Source organism: Morone saxatilis, unplaced genomic scaffold, assembly GCF_004916995.1.
Source record: "Morone saxatilis isolate NCDOM2014 unplaced genomic scaffold, NCSU_SB_2.0 Contig24, whole genome shotgun sequence".
Classification (NCBI taxonomy): Eukaryota; Metazoa; Chordata; class Actinopteri; family Moronidae; genus Morone; species Morone saxatilis.
The window spans coordinates 139,744-146,557 of NW_023339807.1; the positions used below are offsets into that span (position 1 = coordinate 139,744).

The 6,814-nt window shown below is 38.5% G+C and overlaps 1 protein-coding gene across 1 annotated transcript in view; it reads left to right on the forward strand.

The window, feature by feature from the left end:
• Positions 1–6,571, forward strand: part of LOC118335661 (dysbindin-A-like) — a gene marked incomplete at its 5' end in the record, with an annotated part of 6,904 nt that extends 333 nt beyond the window's left edge. Inside the window, 6 exon segments of the mRNA XM_035672081.1 lie at positions 950–1,082; positions 1,959–2,091; positions 3,837–3,859; positions 4,102–4,248; positions 4,706–4,834; positions 5,448–6,571. Coding sequence (XP_035527974.1) covers positions 950–1,082; positions 1,959–2,091; positions 3,837–3,859; positions 4,102–4,248; positions 4,706–4,834; positions 5,448–5,716 — 834 coding nt within the window.
• Positions 6,572–6,814: the final 243 nt, after the last annotated feature.

Sequence of the window (6,814 nt, forward strand, 5' to 3'; positions counted from 1 at the left end):
GAGGTAAGATCAGTATTTCTCTGTTCTGCTCTGTTAGAGTTGCAACCACACCACTTCTTTAGATACCAGTAAATTCAAGAAAAAAAGAACAATTTTAACACGTCATATTGCACCCATATTTAACAATGTAGCTATACTAAAATGTGAGGCATTCTTACATAAACACGAATCAACCAATTTCAGCCGATAATATAATCATATCTACCCATAAATCTTTAACTTTTAGTGACAAAGGTCTAAGATTCATTAGTTAGCTAGCTAGCAACAGCATGGTTTTCCACCGTAGCGGAGTGTTTCTGGTTGGGCCTCACTGATTGCTGCACAAAAACACAGCTTTATCGCTTCCGACTTGTCAGATCCAGTCTGAAATTGTTTTGGCATCACAGCAGCTTAATTTGCAACATCACAGAAAAGACAACACAACTACACAGGCCTAACATAAATACACAAAAGACAAGATTCGTTTCATTCATAAACAGTTGTCACCGACCACAGTAACTGCAGCCAAGGTTCAGAGAAAGATACAGATTTTTCAGGCAATTTATCGTTGGACATTTTAGTTATTGCAATTTTTACATAATTTTTTCTCAAAGATAGAGGAAGACCGAACTTATTTTAGTCATAACTCAATTTTGACCAAAATTGTAGTTACTGTGGTTTGGCTTTGTAAAGCAGTGTAGTAAGCTTCAGTCATGTGCAACACTTGATCAGCTGACTGTGGCTACTGCTTTTACATTCTGCCCTACTTATGAGGAAAGTGTCTGTATCTTTTAGCAGACTTTCACACACACAGAGGAGTTCGCGTTTGCAAACGTCAGTAACTTGAACGCTGACAGGATACGTTGTGATATTATAATGCTTTAAATGTGATAGCAAATGACTTAATAGTGATTGCTTTGTTGCTATATTTACTACAGCTGTCCTAAATCTGCCCCTCTGTGTCTGTCAGGCAGTAGATGGGGACATAGTGATGCTCTCAGCACACTGGGAGAGAAGAAGAACAGCTTTGACACAACTCCAGGAACAGCTGCAGAGCTTGCCGGCCTTCATCAGTGAACTTGATGCTATCACAGCTAACATAGGTATGGAGTCTGTTTCATTCCTGTCCAAAAAATGTTCACTGATTATTGAAGAAATAATTGAAACTCAATTCAATATTATGAAATGTTATTTCATCATTTTCATAGTAGCAGTTTTATTGGATGTCATTTTCATTTAATTCTAGACATTTTGGTTGGAAATCCAAACTGTTTTGTTTTTTTCAAACAGCTGGACATTAGCAGCAGGAGAGATATATCATTTATATGGGCATAATATTGCACACTTTCACTTTCATTCTTTCCTGTAAAACCCTCTTAGTAGTGCCCTCAGTTGTTCACATGAAAATAAAGAACTAGAGAAGTTCATACCTGACATTAAATACTTTTCCTTTAGAAGGTTGTCATCTTTTCATATTTGGGGGTTCTACTTTTAACAGGTTTACATGCTTTAATGTTCAAATAATGCATTATTTTTGTCATAATGGCCATTGCTGCCAACCTGATGAGTAGACCAGTCTGCACAGCCTGGGCTTGTGGGAGCTGCCATGTTTCAGCAGCTCAGCTCCAGCTCAAGTTTTTGTGTCTTGTTACGAGCAAGGTAACTTAGCTGCTTATTGTTAGTCAAAGTTTTTTTATTCAGTATTCCATACTGGTGGAGGGCAAACCTTTATGAATCACTGGTTGATGTTGAATCATACAGAGAGGGTCGTCCGCTAATCAGAAAGTTGGAAGTTCGGACTCCTACCGCAGTGTCAAAGATGCTCTACATCACTGTATAATTGTGTATAAATGTAGGATGAAGAGTTTTGAGTCCTGTGTAAACAATGACAACTGTGTTGTATTTGTGTTCAGCTACTGCTGCACATGTTTATCAATTTGAATTTAAAAAACTCTGTGTGTGTTTGTATTTGTCTCCAGCACATTTGGAAGGTGACTTTGAGGAGATGGAGAGCAGACTGGTATACCTGGAGACTCTGTGTTGTCAGTGTGAACAACAGACATTCAAACAACATCATATCAACGAACTTGAAGTCTATAAGAAAAAGAAGAGGTATCAGATCACTTACTCACAGGTGTCTTATGAGGCAGATTTTTTTCTCTTTTCGAGCAATAATTTTTGAATGTGAGCTGCCTTCGAAACTTCAGACAAAACTGTACTAATCATGTATGTAATTTTGTTTCCCCAATTACCACCTGAATTCACTGAATGTCAGAAAAAACTTTTGCTGTTGCAATTTTCCACAAGTCCTTTCTTGTGTTTCCTGTATGTCAGCTAATTGTCATGTCAAAAATTCTATTCTGGCCACACGCACTCAAACCTCACCCAAAGAAAACTCAATAAAGAGAACTGCAGCATAAGAGAACTGCTCTTATGCTGGTCAGAAAGCAAAATCAAACCCCCATCAAAACCTGCAGGAAGATTGAGTTTGAGACATGGACGCTTGTGAAGGGAGGATTTCTCCTAATTCCAACAATTAGGTATACAAATATGAATATGCCAAATTCAACTTGGAGCCTCTCCGCTTTGTTTACAGCCTCATGGTGTGTCTTATTTTGTATTTTGTATATTTTGATGTTATGTCATCATCAGTAAGTGGGTCCAGTCGAATTGTCAAAAAAAGATCCTATGTCCTTTCCTAAACACTTTTCCTTGACCTCGAGGGAAAACGTCATGTGGTCAAGGAAAGATGTGAAAGAGAAAGGAATTAAGAAACGAAACCGCGGTACTGAGAGAATCCAACTGCACTTTATCTACGTAATTATGCGACGGTGGATGTTGATGATGTGTGTCAGCTGTAGTGAAACAATCTGAAGATAAGACTACAAAAAGTGCATTTTAGATACTTTGCACTCTTACCACGTTGTTTCGTGTAGGTGATGTACATCAGTTATAATGTGTTTAATAGGGCTACAAATCTACAACTGTACATTTCTTCTACTGCACATTGCAAATATTCTTCATACTTAATACTGTGAACTTTGGCACAGTCCTGCACAAACTGTTCCTTGTCCTATGCTTATTGTTATGTACCAATATACCCAGGCACCCTTGATGTGAAAACTCATTCTGACTCTGATCATTCCTAAGTTTCAACATCTGGGAGTGAAGAACAATTCAAATATTTAAATGATATTCCTAAAGGCTGGCAATACAGCAAAGCCCAAAATGAGGAATAACTAATGCTAATGCTACGTTATGCTATGACTTATAAACTTCACTTGGATCATTTTAATATAATAATCTTTATACATTACATAACAAGTAGCATTCACCTATAATAGGTTTATTATGTGCAGCCAAGGTATTATATTATATGTTCAAAGTTCAAAACATAGCATATTAACAAGTTATGGCATAAGATAAAAACATCGGTAACTTAGAAGTTGAAGTGTGTCCTTTCTTGGTAATTTTGATCATATTCGTAAGCAGGCTGCTTTTTAAATGCTCCTGTTGCAAGGAATTGTGGATTGGCATTATTTCCTTTGATATCTAAATTATGGTTCAGAGTATCCTATGCTAAATGAGATAGTAAAGGAAACACTGAAGCTCCTTTCCTTAGTGTTTAGAGAATTGGAACAGCTCGTATCATGGCTGTCACTCAAATAGTTTTGGGTCCTTTCACTCCATTAGGAATCTTCCTACTAAAAAAGCATGAAAAAGACTATTCGACTGGACCCAGTTTTCTTGATACTGTTTGTTGTTGTTTAGTCAGAGTAATAGATTGACATAAAGCTAACTTGTCTGATGATGTTTTTGTTTTCATGGGAACTTGTCTCATGTTTATCTTGTAACAGGAGGGAGTTGGACGTACTGGAAGGTGAGCTGCTGTACTGTCATATTTCCACACATCTGGTGTAACTTTTTTTGTGGGGATACAATGGACAAGCCAAGCCTTCAGCCATGGTGACAGGCTTCGGATTTTGGAATGACGGGAAAGATGCTGGCTCCCCCCAGGAATTCAAAATAAATTTAGGAAATCATCATAGGATTAATATGTTGCCCCATCCTTATTATGGATATTAGAGGACGTTCTAAAAATGATGTGTCTTCTGTTTGTAGTGGAACTGAATTCTCAGCATGCTCAGAAGCTGGCAGAGCTGGAGCAGGGCATGCAGCAGAAACTGAAAGAACGACAAAAAGTGTATGAAGAAGCCTTTAACCAAGACATGAAGCAATACCTGTCCACTGGATACCTGCAGCACAGAGGCAAGTCACTATTATTTATAGCAACAATGTTTTACTTACTGTAATTATTAGCCAATAAAATCATTAGTAGAAATACAGATTTTTAAGGCAAGGTAAAGTTACAGGGATATGCTGACCATTTTCACACTAATGTTTGAAAATGCATCTGCATTCATCCACAAAATGCTGCAGCTTATCAAAAAAAATCTCCCGACTTGAGAACAGCAGGCCTGTGTCAGAGGTGTTTAGAGTAGAGTTACTTTGACAAAGCAAGTAAATATAGTGTAAAGGTATTTATCAGAATAACTAGTCTCCTACATCAGAACAATAACAAAACACTTGTGATCACGGGAGTTGTTGTCTTTACTGCCATTGTCATCATTGCAGTCAGCTTCTTCCGATTAGGATTCCTTCAGTGTAGGTTGAGTATTTAAATATAATGTGTAAATTGCATGTAATATTGTGTGTGTGTTTGTAGAGCCAACAGGAGCTGATGTGTGTGCCCTGGATGAGATGACTGTAACTAACATATCAGACCAGGAGGCTTTGGATGACTTCCTCAACTCCACTGGTGATGACATCAGTACCGGATCATCGCTGACCTCTGGTAACTCCAAATCAGTTTCTCTACAACCTGAAGATAATTCGAGACATACATACATCAGCCATAACATTATGACCACTGACAGGTGAAGTGAATCACACATATTATCTGGTTACCATGGCACCACCTTTGACAGGGGCCAAATTGTTGTTGCTAGACGGCTGGGTCAGAGCATCTCCAAAACTGTAGCTCTTGTTTAGTATTCCTGCTCTGCAGTGGTCAGTAAAACTGTATCATTCATTTTTTGGCAGAAAAACACCAAAAGAACCTGAATGATACACGTCCATCACCATTTTGCTGGCTTATGAAGTTGTTATGGCTAATTTGTGCTATTTCGTCACTGGCTTTTTCCTCAGTAACTTTTAATATACAAATCTTTTCTCCGGCTGGGACATAAATTATGGGAGGATCAACTACTGCAATGAAAAACACCCGCTGAATTGTACAGCAGTGGGCCAAAAAAACGTGACCTGATCTATCTCTTGTGTGAACCCACTATTCAAAAATCAGATGTGACAGGGAAACTCCCAAATCAAATTAGGTCTACAGATAATACTAGTCCACAGCAAATTAAGCTTTAGTTACTCAGTGAATTAAGTGTTGTCTTTTGTAACAGGTCCAGACCTTGAGTCCTGCTCCTCTGAATCTTTGAGAAGCCAAATGACCCAAGTGACCCAAACCCCTCCCACAATCAACCAACTGTCCAACCAGGATGCAGTATGGGAGCAAGTAGAGGAAGCGGCCAGTGAGGAGAGTGATGAGCCTTTGGTGCAGTCAGACGAGGAAGACATTCAATCAGACATGTCATTGGTTGGACTACAGGATGTTGGCACAGTGCAGGGCTGTGATGAGAGTGACCCTAGTGGGGACGTGCCCTCTGGGTAACCCAACAATCAGGCCCTTGAAACTCCTTAAACACTGGGTACTACTGTGACTTGACACAGCTCCTATCTCCAGCCAACATCAAAGTGCCTCTTCCCACTGAAGTCTGATGTCAAAAACAGATATGATTTAAAACCAATGCTTTAAGACAAATCCTGAATTTATAAGGTGTGGATACTTGTGCTGTGAGAAAGTGTGATCACAGTCAGTAATGCAAACTAACGGATACATTGTTTCACTGTACCCAGCAATTGATTAGTCTTTAATTATAAATGATAAGGTGGATGATATTCTATAATTTTCTTTTTGTAATCAAATACCAAGAAAAACAGAAATGAAAGTTTTGTCAGTTTATTCAAAGCTATATCATATATCATATATACTATATCATAATACTTCAAGCTGAATTGGTGTCCCAAAACTATTAAAAACATCAATGATGAGACATTTATACCAAAAACAGCTCTGCAAATATTCAAGGGGCTGAATTGCTTTCAAATGCAAAAACATTGGTTTGTGTGACAAATCTAAGGCTTATCAGAGACCAAAACACTGCACAGCTGCTTATAAGACTATGAGAAAGGGTTTTACAATTCTGGAGAGTTATCATGGTGATAGTTATTTCACTCTCAGTTGTGATAATTTCCAGGTAAATACATGTTTAAAATTCACAGTCAATATTAAGGCTCACAAACACATTGGTTTGGGACTTTTCATTGGATTTACTAACAAAAAGACACTTGACTTATCCTTTAGCATTTCTGCTTTGTGTTTTATTTAAACTGTTTAGTCTGACAATTAGATAAACAAGTCTGTTCCTTACCCATTCAATAAAAATATCAATATGTCTGTATGTCACTGAGCTTTGTCTCGTGAGCTTTATTTGTAACTCCAGAAAACTCCAGCAGGCCCATGCAGGACCTGTGTTGCCTATCCTCCTTGTACCCAGAGGGAGGGAGGTCGGTCGGTGTGTTATGTGCCCATGGCTGAGAGCTTTCGTGTGTGTGTGTGTGTGTGCGTGCGTCTGACTGTGTGTGTGTGTGTGTGCGCGCGCCATGGGCTCATGAAGCATTATGGTACTCCACAATTCTGTGGTTTATC